The sequence below is a fragment of the Glycine soja genome, chromosome 17 (assembly GCF_004193775.1).
Source record: "Glycine soja cultivar W05 chromosome 17, ASM419377v2, whole genome shotgun sequence".
Taxonomy (NCBI): Eukaryota; Viridiplantae; Streptophyta; class Magnoliopsida; order Fabales; family Fabaceae; genus Glycine; species Glycine soja.
The window spans coordinates 11,456,106-11,471,546 of record NC_041018.1 but is presented as its reverse complement, the minus strand read 5'-3'; the positions used below and the strand labels follow the sequence as shown (position 1 = coordinate 11,471,546).

Here is a 15,441-nt window from a genome sequence, read left to right as displayed (position 1 = left end):
GGAACTTATAGTTCGTGAATTTCAGATTATTGAATGCAAATCAAAAGCATGGGATAACGGGATGTCCAGTACAGTGAGCGACATTGCATTCGTCACTATGACGCTAACTTGGTAACATTTTCACCTCCATTATATATATGAGTTCCCTTTATGGTGAAATAAAAAATATAATATTCTTTTTATACATAAGAATTTAGTGAATTGGATCCAAAAACTTGTTAAGATGAAAACATATCTCAAGGTTTAAAGAGGGTTTACATTGAGGCACTTACTTGCAAACAAGATTCTTATATAACTAATGAGGTTCAAATTCGTATTCTTGTGAAATATGAATCTAATGTTTAACAACTGGACTTGTAAAGAATCATATAATTGAGTTCAAAATTATTTTACGTGGGATATATGATTCTAGCTGGTAGGAAAACTATATAGACATTACGAGAGACAGTACAGTGAATGAAATCTTTGGCACTTGGGAAAAGGACAAAAGAAGAAAAGAAAAAGTATTGGATATAATTTCTAATATCTTGCAATGGACGTTGATGTGTGGAACTGCGGAGGCAATCAATGGAATTTATATGGCTGTGACAGCAAACCACACAGATCCTGAATTACTTTCACTTCTTTAACCAATTTTAGAAGAGAAATTGTTGATTATTCTTAGAGTTGTGTGTTGGGTCTAGATTCCAAAGTAAATGTTTTTATAAAGATTTTAAGCAACAACATACAATGTACGTAAACTTATAAGTCAGTAACGTACAAGGCTATTGAATTTGCAAGTTCATGTGAACTTCTTTTATATAAAAAAATTGTTGATATGACTTGCTCATAAATAGGAGGGTGGGGTGTAAAGACTCTTTATATCACAATAAATCTAACTCAGAAATTTCTCTTTTCATCATTGGAGATTTTGTAAAAGTAAACCATAAGGTCAGAAATATGAGAGTTCATTTTTAGGACAATGAATGAGTTTGATAATTGGGAGCAAAGGCTCCATAGATGGTATTGGTGGGCTTGAACTAATTTGGTCCCCTATTGAATGCTTGTGTTTTTGGGAGAGCATGTGCGAAGATATTTGCAGTGGCAATCAGACAAACCTTTAGCACCAAAATCTCACGAGCATCCCCACAAAAAAGATTGTAAGTAGGACGGCTATGCCAGTTTTTGATTCACAAGAAAGAGGGCACTAATAAACATTTTATGTTCATGGATTTGAGAAGTGGAATTATGAATAATAGATGATCCAATCTGAAAATTAAATTAGTAGTTAAGACATCTTATATCTGGCCTTATAATTTTTATATGCAAACAAAAGATGAAATCAGCAACAAAAAAGGATTTGGTCCACACAATTTAATGTTTGACTTAAAGAACATGGAAATGACTTAATGAATTGGATTTTCGGGGTTGGTCTAACATAAGAATCATGGACATAGATGATATCCATAATGAAGTTTAGTAGTTAAAACATCTTTTATTTAGTCCAATAACGTTGTATTATTCATGAATCATTTTTCTTTCTATTGTTCTCCGTCGCATCATCTTATCTTATTCTTTTCTCTTTTTTTGTTGTACAAAATTTGTATAAAATAAAAATGTTATACAAATACAATTTCTCTTACTTATGTAAACACATGAATGAAACCGGGAACACAAAAATGATTTGGTCCACACAATTTAAAGTATGCATGAATTAGTAACATACAAATGAGTGGATGAATTGGATTTTCCGGGTTGGCCTACATGAGAATTGATTGGTTCATAAGACTGATAGTAGCGTCTGAATTGTCAAATATTAGGTGCATGGCCAATCTTGTTTTTATCTTCTTTCTGGCCACCGCCTACAACTCATGGAAGCATTATAATTTATAATACATAATAATAGCTTTATAAGAACCAGACAGTACATACTACTTTATAGGATTGGTGTTCCATGATCCAGCCATTAGGTACCACAGAGTCAACAGACAGTATATGACTTTCACTTGGGTTTTCCGAGGCAATTAATCTCATACTTTTGTCATATTGCTGACCATATTAATAATAACAATCACAATAAGTGTGTTTTAAATAATAAAGAAAACAGATTATCCAAATTGTGTTCACTTGAACTTTAGTGAAACCTGTCATAAGCAATGTTGGCGAGGAAAACCCCAAACTCATTTTCTTCTTCTTCCAAATTCGTTGGACTTAAGTTGTTACTTGCAAGACCCAATTACCTACTGCCCGAAAGTGGGCCAAAGCCACAACCAGCAAAATATTTTTGTAAAAAGTTACTACTCTTGCTAAAGAAGATAATCATGTCCTAAAATGTGTCCGCCATGGCTACTACCAAATCACACAAAGTGGAAACTCCGTACTCTTTGCCCAGCTGTCACTCCCCGTCCCCTTTATAAACCCCCATTAATTGACCACTCCTTCCTACTCTCAACAAATTCAAAACCTCTGTTTTCTCTCTCCACACTCTGCCTCTAACTTGAAAAAAAAACTCAAACACTCTGTTCTCGTCGCATGCACATAAACAATAACAAATGGCTTCCACAACTATGTTGTTGCTGGTCGTGTTCATGATTCTATGTATATCACACCCCTCATTTCAAATGGTTCTTGTGCCTTTAACACACACACTTTCCAAAGCCCAATTCAACAGCACCCACCACCTTCTCAAATCCACTTCCACCCGTTCCGCAAAACGCTTCCGCCGCCAACTCTCCCTCCCACTCTCCCCGGGCAGCGACTACACTCTCTCCTTCAACCTGGGCCCGCAGGCCCAGGCCCAGCCCATTACGCTCTACATGGACACTGGCAGCGACTTAGTCTGGTTCCCCTGCGCCCCTTTTAAATGCATACTCTGCGAGGGAAAGCCCAACGAGCCCAACGCCTCTCCCCCAACCAACATCACTCAAAGCGTCGCCGTTTCGTGCAAGTCCCCCGCGTGCTCCGCAGCGCACAACTTAGCCCCTCCCTCCGATCTCTGCGCCGCCGCTCGTTGTCCTCTCGAATCAATCGAAACCTCCGATTGCGCAAATTTCAAGTGTCCACCGTTTTATTATGCTTACGGTGATGGAAGCTTAATCGCGCGTCTCTATCGTGACACGCTTTCTCTCTCTTCTTTGTTTCTCAGAAATTTCACGTTCGGTTGCGCTCACACTACCCTCGCCGAACCTACTGGAGTCGCCGGATTCGGTCGTGGTTTGCTCTCTCTCCCGGCGCAGCTGGCCACGTTATCTCCTCAACTCGGAAACCGGTTTTCGTATTGTTTGGTTTCTCACTCGTTCGATTCGGAGCGAGTGAGAAAACCGAGTCCACTAATTCTTGGACGCTACGAGGAGAAGGAGAAGGAGAAGATTGGTGGTGGAGTGGCGGAGTTTGTTTACACGTCTATGCTTGAAAACCCTAAGCATCCTTATTTTTATACCGTTAGCTTAATCGGAATCGCCGTCGGGAAAAGGACTATTCCGGCGCCGGAGATGCTACGGCGGGTGAACAATCGAGGTGACGGCGGCGTGGTTGTGGATTCCGGCACGACGTTCACGATGTTGCCGGCGGGGTTTTATAACTCGGTGGTGGACGAGTTTGACCGCCGAGTCGGGCGAGACAACAAGCGCGCGCGTAAGATTGAAGAGAAAACGGGACTCGCGCCGTGCTATTATTTGAACTCCGTGGCGGACGTACCAGCTCTGACGCTGCGTTTTGCTGGGGGAAAGAATTCGAGTGTGGTGCTTCCTAGGAAGAACTATTTCTACGAGTTTTCGGACGGTAGTGATGGAGCGAAGGGGAAGAGGAAGGTGGGGTGCTTGATGCTGATGAACGGTGGGGATGAAGCGGATTTGAGTGGTGGGCCCGGGGCCACACTCGGGAATTACCAACAGCAAGGGTTTGAGGTTGAGTATGACTTGGAAGAGAAGCGCGTGGGGTTCGCAAGGAGGCAGTGCGCGTTGCTTTGGGAGAGACTCAATCGCGACAAAAACTAGCGTAAGGTATCGTGCACTGAACATACTAGATTCCCTCCCCTGCTTTCTGTCACGGGTCGGGTTCTTTCTGTAAATTTTGAAATAAGGCGGGCTTTCGGGCCATGCGCTTGTATGTCTACTAATAGTAAGGAAAGCTGTACACTATCTTTTTTAAAAAAAAAAAAGAAGAAGCCTGAATTGTATTGTAAGAATTGTAAGTAAACGTAAATGATTGAAAATAATATTTTTTTTAGGGCTCGAATTGATGTAGTACTTTCTTACTTTTTTTGAATGGTAAGTTCAAGTTGTGTTGGAGTTGATGATGAACAGTGATGTCATGGGATGAAGGAATCTGTCCAAAATTCAGCTGTGACAAACCAGCCATGTAGATAATCCACCGTTCTTTATGGAAGTGGGATTCGATTTCGAACTGCCTGGTTAATTTCTTTTAATTCAGCTTTGGCCATGTCTTTGTAGAAGTTGGGACCATTACTGTTTTTGAGTTTGGCCAGGACAATAAGAAAGATTCTTGTCATCCATGTCATCATCAATCACGGATTCTTCTAGTTTAAATGTAATTTTTATCCATTTAATATAAATAATGTATGAAATACTATGATGTCCCATATGTAAAATATTGGATTTGGTGGTGTTAATAACATACATTACATTATAATCAAAGACCTGAAGCTGTAGTAGTTAAAAATTAGAATTTAACTACGGTAAAAAAAAAATGTAGACAAAGAATGAGCAGGGAAATTCAGAGAGAGCTGATTCATAATTGGATGAAGCGTACTCCATTGGCCAAAGTATTAATGATCAATCAATGGGGACTTCTTTGGCCAGAGAAACATAAAATCACAATGAATGAACTTTTTCTGATGTGATGAGGAGGACACTTTCCACACCACAGGCCACAGCTTGAAGCTTCACGGTTTTTTGGAGCATTCTCAGTTCTGAACTTCAGGTCATCCTCATCTTCGAATCTACGTAAGTGCAGAGCTCCTTAACAAATGGCCTGCGATAGTGCGATGCACGTTGTTTTGATCACGTGCACATAAAAAACAAATGGTTATTGAAAAGAACGAGCCATTCACTGGTTAGGGCTTTACATGTACTTTACGTGAGTATAAAATATATCAAGGGATGTTGTTAACTAATATAAAGAGAGGGAGAAAGGGAGAGTTTAATTTAAGAGAAATATAAAAGAAATAAAAAAAAGACCATTATGAAATTGTTTGATATGAAAGAAAAAAATATTAAATTATTAAAAAAGTCTCATTCTATTTTATTTTTAACATATAAAATCTGAAATTTTTTTGTCTCATACAATGGATTATATATAGATGCATGTAGCGCATGTTTACATATATATATATATAGATAGAATTGGTTTACAATATATTTTTATATATTTAATTTCACGTTATAAAATAATTCATAATTAATTATAGAATTTAAAATTGGTTATGAGTTAAAAATAATTTTAACTAATTTTTACATTGAATTCAAAATACTATACTAAATTTTACTTTTAATTTAATTTTATTATAAAAACATATATCACATTATTTTAAAATCAATTTTAATTAAAATTAGTTTTACATAACCAATTTTATTAAAAAATTAATTTTATCAATAATTATGAAACACACTGTACACATGCATAATTGAAATTTTTTGCCTTTCTTTAACTAATTTTAAAAAAGTTGCACATAATTTTTAAAAATCTTGAAATCCCCTAGAAGACATGTAAGATGGTACTATAGTCCTGTTTCTCATCTCTTATTTGTTCCATTCCTAGCTAATCTCATGTAAATTTTTGGCGAGTGAGGGCTGTAAAGGTCCAAGTCCCGATAAGCTGACGAGGTGCTGACTACCGCTGTTTGAAAGTCTGGATACAGCTAGCTTCGCTGTCCCCAATCCCCACACGTGTGCGTGCTTCTAGATACTTCGCGCGTGACGCTTTTTCTCAGATGAATATCATGACGCTTTTAAAATTGTTTACTCCATGGGGGAGGTGTGGCTTGTGTGTGTGATGGGCCTCAAGAAACAAATAGGGCCTATGGGCCAACGGGCCTCACTTTCGGTTCTCTGCTCCATGGTGCATGTACACCAACTTTGACATTTGGTCCTAGCTTGCTCAAGAACCACTTTCTTGTCGCATTACTTCCCAACAAACAAAACAGGGACCACCCTATTCTTAAACACCTCTTAGATGTCTATACATTTAATTGATAATATAATGTGATATTGCGATGATAAAATAATAAAGAAAAACTGAAAGTATTGATGAAATGTTTATTATACTAGAATATTCAAATATTATCACCACAGAAAACTACCAATGCTTTACTCATCTCACTTAACGCCCACCGAAAGGTAATTTTGGACTCGCCCCGAAATGCCAAAGTCCAGGCTGTTATATATATATATATATATAGTTGGCATGAATGCAGCCGTACCATCTTAATCATAAATATAAGTTTAGAAGGATAAGATCAAAGTTTGCCCCCAAACCCCAAGGGGTATAGCACCTAGATATTTTAGACAATATTTCATGGACAAATTGATGATGTCATCTTTATCCATATCTTTGAACATTGCATTACCCACGTTTTGTCTGTATATATGTGTATAAAAAATAATTATAAAAGATGATCTAGATATAATTTTTCTTTTTGCCGATTGCCAAATGTTATTAGTTAAGCTTTTCTTAATATTATAAGTTACAACAATAACACTACCATTAATTTGTATATTTTTCTTTTTGCATATTTAATTTGAAATATAAAATAAAAGAATTGCATATATAGCTATAACTTGCAGTTGGTCTCCACCAGACCACCATCATTCACATTCGTGTTTAGTTGAGATCTCAATATGCTTATGTGACTTCTGTTTGTGTAGGAAAAATATACTTCATGCTTGCTGCACCTCTCTCCTCTTTTGCATGGTGGAACTAGGAATAAAATAATTAAAATTTGAATTTTAGTTCTATCAATATTTATTATTAATTTTTTAAAATAAAAATCACATTTATTAACCAAAAAACCTCACGTATCACTATTTTTTTAAAAGTATTTTTTTCTCTCAATTTTTACTTTAAATCTTACATTCTATTGAACCGCCCTTACTCCTTTGTAAAGTGATTGCATATCAAACGTCTTGCTTTTTGTCATTGACCTTGATATGCAGAATGACATGTAAGTATTTGACCATAATCTCACGGTTAGTTTGATTTGTTAAAATTTATGATCAGACAAATATTTTTCTTTATAATTGGAGAGAAAAAATATATATTCAAAATAAAATAACTATAAAAAAAAACTCATCAATTTATTTGAATAATAAAATTTATAAGTAAATGTAAATAATTATTTTATTTTGAATAAAATATTTAATAAATGAAAGAAAATTAGTTATTTATTCAAATGCAAAATTTTAGAAGGAATTTGATTATTTTATCTAATTTCTTTATCTAGACACAATATTTGGAAGATGAAGGATATTATTTTTTTATCCAAACAAGAAAGTTTAAAAATAGAGAAATTTCAATTTAAGGAATTGACATTCTTATAATTTAAAATTGTTTAAAATTCTAAAATCATCCATCCAAACACACCATAAATATATTTGGATAGGTGGGCAGTTATTTTTTTTTTTTAATGAAGGAACCCTGTGTCATTTTGTATAACGGAAAAGAGAAAAACACATGAAAAAGAAATCAAATTTAAGCTCATTTTGTAATTTCAGTTCTTCATCAATTGGGCCATGAACATAAAAAAAAACTCGTCATTGATGGATCTCAGCCCACGTGCGAACATGAAGTTGGGCCACGGCAAGACCTCACAGTAAAGAAGAAGAAAAACTCCCTTTGTTTTCGTAGTTTTGTTGGAACTTGGAAGGCATGCCACACTGCCACAACTGCTCTTGAATTTGATTCATAATAATAATAACAAAGAGGGAGTGAAAATTCAAGAAGTGCACAACAGCAAACAAACTATTGCTATCCTCGTGCATGGCACGTGCATAGTTGATTGATTTATATCATTGCTTTTAGTTTTGGTCATGTAATTGTTGAAATTTTTTATTCCAATAATTAATTTGAGTTAATATTATAAGACAATTATATTAGTTATTTATCATTAGTGAATTTTATTTTATATGATCAAATTAAGTGAGTCTGTTAGACAACAACTAAATCAAATGACATGAACTTAAACTAACAGATGTCAGTGTTGATCCATAAGAGGATAATAGAAACCCTATTAGGATAAGGCTATGGGCCCGAATATACCTAATCGTCACATGTAGTTTCTCTTATCCTGTTACTTTTAAGGAATAAAGAGATTTCGGTTGAGAAAGAACTATGAAGCCAATATTTACCTACAGATTTAGATTTTGCTTGGATTTGTTTGATCAATCATTATAGATTCAGATATTCCTAAACTCTTTATGATAATTTAACATAATATGTTTTGGATAATTATTGGTATTTTATAAGAATCCCTTAAAATTTCTAATATGTAATAACGAGAGAAAAAGATACATATTATAGTTTTATAGTATGACCTATCATTGCTTGTATCCTTCATTTTTGTTTTTATTTCTCTCTCATAACATTATTATGTTACTATTTGCTAACATGAGACATCCAAATCCATACTTTAAGAAGCTCTAGTCCACTTTAATATGTATATATGCACATGCACATATATTATTTTATTCAATCCATACTATCTCCTGCTTGTATCACTCTGAATTCGAAGTCCCTAATCCCTATTTATGTTGAACATAAATGCAAGATTGCTGCTCAAGGTGTTGGATTCTAATTATCTGAGTGTGCTGCTTGAGGTTGAGGCTACAAATATTAGGTAAAATGACTTCACTTATAGGAACTGGTTCCAACGGATGGTGACAAAAGGGTCGTGTGAACTTCAGGCCTAAAGTTCAAAACGTGAATGAGCTAGGTAAGCATAATTATAGCATATGGGACATGTTCATATTCGCGACAAACGAACACAAAAACCCTAATGCTTATAACTTTATGTCTAATGTTCGCAACAGAAGTGAAATAAGATTACAACATAATAGGTAATATTGTTTGCAACCGATGGTGGCAGAAGGAAGGCCTAAAATTCTGATGCATGTAATTGCATTTTAGATTATAAATTTAGTAAAACGGTAGAATCTTCTATTTTCTGCTTTATGATTTGTTGTCATTGAATAAAATAATATGCAAGTGAATGTTTCTGAACGGTACTGCATATTTTATAATGAAGGTAGTAGATTTGATTGTCTGATTATTCTCAACAATTTGACAAATTTTCTGGGTGGTAAACGTGTTCTGATTATATATGGAGGCTCCTGATGAGAGATAGAGGGCTTGGAACAATCTAGAAGTGTTAGAAATGGTTTTGGTCAACTAAGGCACATTTACCTTATACGAATGACACGGTTTTGAATGCAACTGGTTTCTATATTTTCATTTGTAGTCTAGAAATTGTTTACAGAAGTTATTTAATCTGGGAGGCCATTTCAGATGGAATTGTTCATTTTTGGAGGTGTATACACTATACACAACCTGTATTCTACTTATTATCTGGGCACCATTGCCTGACGTAATGAAATGGATATGATGTAGACATCCAAAACAAATGAGTATATGACTTTGGTATAAGTTTAATTTGAGACAACAAACACGGAAACACACTTTGCTTTTAAGCTAGCATTACAAAAAAAAAAAAATCGATTTAGAAGCTGCTCTTGGAGACATCAAGGTGTGTTTTCATTTAATTCCTTCAATTTTAAAGAAAGTGTTACATCTGGTATGTAAATTCGGATTAAGTTATGAAAATCAAATTTGGATGGAATTACTTAAAGACGAATGGAGCAAATCCTTCAAAAACAAGCAAAATAGAGAAAAATTATAAAAGTTTGATTATACCATAGAAAGAACTTATTTCAATTGGAATTGTTTATTTTGATAATTTCATTCACACATGTGAGATTGGAAAGCGCTAAAGATTAAATTATTTTTTGATAAATCAAAGTACCAAAGTTAACGTAGTTGTGGAGAAGTTACGCGAAAAGACATTAGACCATTGTATATAGGAATGTCTTTGTACATGTGTCGAAATCATATAATTCAATCATTAGTCTTGTAAATCTATAAATAAAACTACCGACCGATAATTTTGAGAAATTAATGCACAATCACTTAATTCTTTAAAACACCAACACGCCTACCATCAAAATTGAAAAAGTTTCAGGAGATCATCGTATATGTATTCAATTTTTCAACTTTTATAAATTCATGTTTATTTATTTTACTACACATTTCTAAATCTTATTTTTTCTAATCCTCATTTCTTCTCAAAACTTGACTTTTTCAATTCCTATTTCTTATTATTATCAAAATTACTTACAAACTAATTACTAAATCGAAAATACTTTTATTAAAATTTATTCTATTATCTTATGAATTACAACCTTATTATAATTCAAATGAACATATTTATTGAAATTATGATTATGATTTACATTAAATATTAAACAATTATTTATTAAATTGAAAATTATGAACTTGATTGTTTAACAAAAACAACTCATGATCGAAAATGGATTATATGTCTCACTTTAAATATTTATTTGTTAATTAAATCATTCAGTAAATTTTTTATTATTATCTTCAAATTATTTTTCTTTCGAGAAATAGATACAATTTTCACAATTAAAATAAAACAATAAAAAATGCTTTATGCTTGATGCCAAGATGTTGAGCTCAACAATATAATAAAATAATATTGCGAAATTCTTTCCCCTTTTCCTTTCTCTTTATGGTGGCTGTTCAGAAAGAAAAATAATAATAATAATAAGCACAGGTTTTATAGAAGAAGATTGACTCTATGGACTAACTAAGAAAAGAAAAAGAGAAAGACAAAAAGTGGCTTTGTGGCGCATAATAAGCAACATAATGTTAGGGGGAGGGGGGGGGGGGGGGGGGGTGGGGAGTGCTATTGTTACAGAAACGGATCATGATTTTTTTTTAAAGAGAGAGACTTAAATCCGGTACATCATATAATGTTGAAAGAGTCATTTTCATAATGTTTAAAGAAAGCTAAAATAATGTCGTATGGAATGTCCTTAGGCTGATAGTCTAGTTCACATCACACAATTGCCAAAGACATAAAAGTTACTTATAAAACAGTTCCTCTTGAAAAATTTTGTGTGGTATCCGCAACCCCACCTGTTCCTTAATTTGGCAGAATATGGATCATTGATCCTGTGATCTAATCTATTTTGTGATTTTATATATCTTTCCAGATTTCCCATGTTTTTTAATCAACCGTTCAATATGCTTGGTTGGTTAAATCCTTAGTACTGTCCAAAACAAAAGAAAAATGTGAAAAGAAGCCAAAGAGATAGTATAACCTTTCTTCTTGTCGCTTGTTATGACCATATATATACCCTTGGTATTTAGGCATTATTCTTTTGGAAGAGACTAAGAGAGAGTACATTAACACGTGGAAATTGAATCTACTGGTCTAGTTTCTACTTGGTCAAGACTTAATTGAGAGGTTATGTTAAAACCTACCAATGCAATCATTGATCTGCCCGTAGATGCATGCATTATATTATGAAAATTATTGGCCTGGTCCTTAAAGGCTAAAGTATTATAAAAGGAAGAGCAAATTATCCGGTTTATCACTGGTTTTGGTAAAACTTTTACCCCTTTCTTTAATAATAGTACATCATTAAGGTGTCTCCTTACTTTTCTTGGTTTTTCCTTTAATGTTATCTTATAGAGACTCAGTCATCCAGAGCCAGCCCAATCCTTTATTGAGCACTTATTATAATTGAGTTGGGGAAAAAGATGCTTTGTTATTAAGCACTGATAATAACTGACAAATACTTAGATTGATTAATTGTGTGCTTAACAAACAGGTAGCATGATCAAGGAAGTTGGTGTAATGATCAAAGACGTGAATATTTAATCTTCGATTTTTTGGCTTTAAATTCTGAACTTAGAGAATTAGTTGTCCTAAATTATTCTTAGGATGAACTTTGTTGTATCCTAGAGAACTTGCACATCACGTGATGGATAAATCTTTGAAGACAGTGAATTTTTACATCTTAGACAATTTGTTCATAATCATATATATTTATAAATCGTGATTAGTGAATGATTGATTAGTTTATAATTTATTATTGATCGTGATAATCAACAGTGAAACAACATAAAGTACACTGAGAACCAAACGTATTATCAATTTACATTATTATTTTACATACACCCTAATTAATATTCTAATTTTTCACATTTATCTTATTTTAACTACTAAAGATTTAATTGGATTACGTCTTTCAATCAGTAGAAAAAACACAAGAATATTAATATAGCAAATATATGAGATAGATATTCAGCTAAGATAGCCGAGTACCTATCCAACCAAAATAAGGACAAAGCAGTTAAAATCATAGGCAAAGCGTGGAATTAGATGCCTAATCTTATTTGAGAGTTGAATTATTTAGATGAGAATTTACACTTGAAAGCCTAAGGAGTAAGGTCGAATAAGATTTATATAAATAAAAAGAGATGAAAAAGTAAAAACTATTCTTCATTCTATTCTATGTATTTATTATGTTATTTATTACTCAAAATCAAAATTTCATTTAAAAGTTTGGAGTACTTTTTATAAGTACCTCCTCTTAGACACCCCTTCAAACAGATTTTATAGGATAAGCAGAAACAAGGATCCTCTCGACAGAAGAGATAATTTTTTTTCGACTAATACTTTCGTCACAATTAACTTTGTGGGTGAGACTGCGTTTTTTGTACTAATAATAAGTTAATAACGATATTGAGCAGGATTAAAGGTGAATTAATTGTGGCCCCTACCAAACACGTTGGGAACTTCATAAATGCCAAAAGGTTGCTGCAAAGCAGTGGCACCTACAGACTCCAGGTTTTCTAGCAAAGGGAGACGGAGATACCTAAGAAAGCGTGCGAGATTCTCTTGCTAATCCATCCAAGAGCAATAATATTTCCATATATAATGAAATGAAATATTTCTATAAATAAATAAAGACTTAAATAACTTTTGTTTTGAATAAATAAATCAGTCTATTATCGTTTCATACGAGTTCCAAATGATAGAACAAATTAATTTAAGCATATTTTCCTTATTTTGTCGACTAAACTCTAGAATTTGTGATACCTAGTTAGAAGAGAAATTTGAGAGAAAAAAAAAAATAAAGATAACATTATCGTTTCTTGATTGCATGATTTTTATCACAGAGCAGTTTTTTTTTTATTGTACATTGCATTGGTTGTAACATTTACAAACAAGACAAATTAGAGGAAATAATAAATTCAAGAGGTATAGAATTTAAAATTTAGGAAAATTATACAAAAAATTATTTGAATCAAGAAACATAATTTTTATTATGTATATATATATATATATATATATATATATATATTATATAAAAAATTTAAAAAATTAAATTTTATTGCAATTAAATAAATACAATAATGTTAAAATATATATTTTTAAAAATATATTTTAAATTTTTTATATTATATCAAAACTTAAAATATAAGTAAATTTAGATTATAATGCTAAAAAAATAGCATTATTTGTTTAACATAATAAAAACTGAATGAATTAATGAGAAAAAATTATTTTTAAAATATTTTCTTTGAAGAGTGTAATTCAAATTTTTCATACAAAATGAACAACCGATAATCTGAGATTTCATTATAGTTGTTAGATGTTTGATTTTTTTCCTGCTATAAAAAAAGTGAAAGAAAGACCGTACAATAATACTAGTTACAAGTAACTTTATAAGATAAGTTTATTAATTTTTATAATAATTATTTTAAATAAAAATATTTTATATTGTCATATTAACAATAATTTTATGAGTAATTCACATTATAAAATTATTTTACATTACTAATATATAACTATTAAACTAAAAAAAAGTATACATAAACAAAAAAATTCAATCATTATATAATCTGTTTCTGTTTAGTTTATGATTCATCGGAATGGATGCAAATTTTCATCATTATATTTAATTATTCTTAATGATTTAAATTTTCCTTTCTAAAATTAAAGCTTTATCCCATTTAGACCAATTAATATAATTACTCTTAATTATATATTAGATGTTCTTGTGATTATCATCCATCCAGTTTGATTGCATTATGTCAAAGCTGAGATCAAATGTTTTCTAAAATTATTAATTGAGTTCCACCTAGCATATTAGACTATTGACATGACATGTCATTCTCACATTAATTTATATACGAATTTAGATTTATTGAAAATTTTTCCAGTAAACGAATATAGTAAAAGATAACAGGTCATGAATTGACATATATTATTTGAACAGTATAAACAACTGAACTAAACCAGTAAGATATTGTGATTTCTACTAAAGAGGTCTACTCAATTATTTGAGTCTTGTTATAAATTTTTTAATATCGTATTTAATTTAATTCATAGGGGTAAAAAAAATATTGTGATTTCTTATGAATTATGATTTAGACTTGAAATTATAGGAGCATTTGTGAAGGCTGAAAACTATAAATGATGAACATGAATAATACATGAAAAAGAAAAATGGCGTACTGGTACCATAAAGCAGCTTTCTTTGTCTTTAAAGGCCACAACCTATTTAATTAATATTTATCTACTTATAGTTCATTTCGAAAACTCTGCACTCTGGCTGCTGAGTCGTCAAGTTTTTTTTTCAAACTTACACTTTTGGAAATCGAATTCATCACCTTCGATTTATTATTGAAGGGTCAATATGAAAGTTTTGCAAACGAATTGTCAAAATCATGTTAATTTAATTATAATTACTTTTTTTTGGTACATTTTTTTGTTGGCACATCTTATTAAATAAAGGAAAAAAACCATTATTTAAAGAAAAAAATTGTATTTGATTTTTGTCGTACGTAAAATTTTCTTGACGACAATTACAAATAGGATTAGTTTCTAATCTTGTGGATTGAAGCCAGCCATGAATAATAAGATGCGTACATTTAATATATAGACAAAACTAAAAGAGAACCAACAAGAATAAATGGTGAGATATATATTTTAGGTCCACAAAATAGTGAAAGAAGGGTAGGGGAAGATATAACATGTTACATGTATACATTGATCATAGATCGTAAAACATCAATTATATATGTGTTCTTACCAAAATCTGGAGCTAGTACCGTTAGGGGGGATGAGGCCGAAATGGGCTCCTGGACTTCACACACTAGTTTCGAGAGGTGCCTTTGTCAAGAGGACAAAATGTAGGACATGCAGAACGAGACCGAAATGGGCTCCTGGACTTCACAACTAGTTTCGAGAGGTGCCTTTGTCAAGAGGACAAGATGTGGGACATGCAGAACAAATGATTCTGATGCTCAAGTAAGAATATGAGTTTGGAGAAATAAGCAAGTATATGCATATGAGAG

At 32.4% G+C, this 15,441-nt stretch overlaps 1 protein-coding gene across 1 annotated transcript; it reads left to right on the top strand.

The window, feature by feature from the left end:
• Nucleotides 1-2,215: 2,215 nt before the first annotated feature.
• LOC114393773 (probable aspartyl protease At4g16563) lies at nucleotides 2,216-4,569 on the top strand. Its single transcript, XM_028355210.1, has one exon. The coding sequence runs from the start codon at nucleotides 2,532-2,534 to the stop codon at nucleotides 3,972-3,974; it is 1,443 nt and encodes a 480-aa protein (XP_028211011.1). The 5' UTR covers nucleotides 2,216-2,531; the 3' UTR covers nucleotides 3,975-4,569.
• Nucleotides 4,570-15,441: the final 10,872 nt, after the last annotated feature.